A 1,655-nucleotide genomic window follows, 5' to 3' on the forward strand; every position below is an offset into this window, starting at 1 on the left:
ACAATTAAAAAATGACTACTTTGAATCCGGCTTATAATTTGGACCTAATCTTAGCATTTGCATTTTTATTTCTACTTTTTCCTTCACCAGCTCTTCCTTAATTCTATTGTGTCGCTTCTGTTCTTCAGGTTGCTTCACTGCAGTCTCCGCCAAAGTTTCGAGAGAACGATTCATGTGTCGTAAATATGAAGTAACTTCTTCCATTTTACCAAAGGCAGCTTCATTGAATTTTTTCGTCTCTGCATAAAATTCTTTTTGATTTGTATCTGTTGCTTAAGTAATGAAGAAGTGCTCTGCTTGTCTGCTCTCGCCTCTCTATTTTGGCTGCTAGCTCTACTGGTTGAAGGGATATCATCCGTTTCCAAACCCGTCAAAGCTATCACCTTTTCATCAAGTGGGCTTATGCGTTGTAAACGGCAAGGACCTCCACCGGTGCTCATCCTTTCTTTTTTGTTATGCGATAATTTTCGCTTCATGTAGCATTTCCAGTCAATCCAGACCTGCACGAAAACGTTAGATTTAACTTAATTTTTTAAAATTAATTGTTGGTAATACCTTACCTTTCTCCATGTATTGGAATCTTTTGTTGGTGGGCCAAATGCATTTAAATTCCTTGCAACCTCCTCCCAAAACTCCTGTACTTCTTCCTTCGGTCGCTTTTGGAAGCCCTGCGCAATATCTCTTTTCGTGGCCATCATATCACACAATTTTTCGTATTGCTCTGCCATTGTTACTTTTGACCTGCAAACATATCAAAATATATCATTTAAGCACAAACAACCAAGGACACCACCATTATGTCTTTTACAACTATAATCTTAAAGTTTTACTTATGTACATATTTGAGGAAATTATTTTATCCAAATGCACGAAAATGAATGTATTACGGCTTTCCGCCAACAAAACTTCAACGTACAAAAACGTAATTACGATCGCAATGCAGAATACATAGAATTGGAATTTTCGAAGTTGAATCGAAACGCAGAATACCAAAGTTGCCAATCGGAGAAAATTTCGATTCGAGTAGAAATGCAGAATAGAGCTGAATATTGCTGTGATAAATTTAATTTCTATTAGTAAGAAAAATATTTATTTGTATAGTATACGATGTTAAAAGCAAAAAATTAAAAATTTATTCTGTCGAGATTCGAACCTGTGGTAGCATCTTGACTTTCCAAGCGCTTACCACCAACACCATCATTGACGCTTAGATTGCGCTGACTTAAGTATGGTTTGGTTATGCATGTAAGAAACATACGATGGTTCTAATAATTTTGTTTAAGTATAGAAATATGCTTTTGTAGAACATTTGCTTTCGCAAACATACAGACAATGTGTAAACCACATATATGTACATATGTATGATTGTTTCGCATTTTGCTTCTACGCCGGTCATATTTCAATACAAAAATCGGCTGAAATGTGTGAGAAAATAAAATGGACAACTAGGGCAAATAATTTAAAAAAAATGTATTGACAATTAAATATAAAAGAAAATACATGTAAATTTACTTAAATTTATCAAAATTTATTGAAATTTCGTTTCGCATTTTTCGGCACTTTCAAATTAATTAATATAAGTAAAATTCACGACTTATCCCGCACACGTCTTATTCGCGCAAAATTTCCAACTTTATGAAAATTGGCGCAATTAT

At 34.3% G+C, this 1,655-nt stretch overlaps 1 protein-coding gene across 2 annotated transcripts; it reads right to left on the reverse strand.

The window, feature by feature from the left end:
• On the reverse strand, positions 1–1,029 carry LOC126766593 (uncharacterized). Of its 2 annotated transcripts, XM_050484347.1 has the most exons (3): positions 839–1,029; positions 561–741; positions 1–500 (listed from the first exon to the last, which is right to left on the reverse strand). In XM_050484347.1, coding segments are annotated over exons 1-3 (513 nt in total). In that variant the 5' UTR covers positions 841–1,029; the 3' UTR covers positions 1–170. The 2 variants fall into 2 exon arrangements, with proteins under 2 accessions (XP_050340304.1, XP_050340303.1); XM_050484346.1 differs by lacking the exon at positions 839–1,029 and having other exon boundaries at positions 561–751.
• Positions 1,030–1,655: the final 626 nt, after the last annotated feature.

Source organism: Bactrocera neohumeralis, unplaced genomic scaffold (assembly GCF_024586455.1).
Source record: "Bactrocera neohumeralis isolate Rockhampton unplaced genomic scaffold, APGP_CSIRO_Bneo_wtdbg2-racon-allhic-juicebox.fasta_v2 ctg1799, whole genome shotgun sequence".
Lineage (NCBI taxonomy): Eukaryota > Metazoa > Arthropoda > Insecta > Diptera > Tephritidae > Bactrocera > Bactrocera neohumeralis.

What these genes read in the sequence shown, in the direction of transcription:
- LOC126766593 (XM_050484347.1), bottom strand. An exon ending in ATTCCAATACATGGAGAAAG is followed by an intron (nt 501 to 560) that starts GTAAGGTATTAC and finishes GTTTTCGTGCAG; the next exon opens with GTCTGGATTGACTGGAAATG.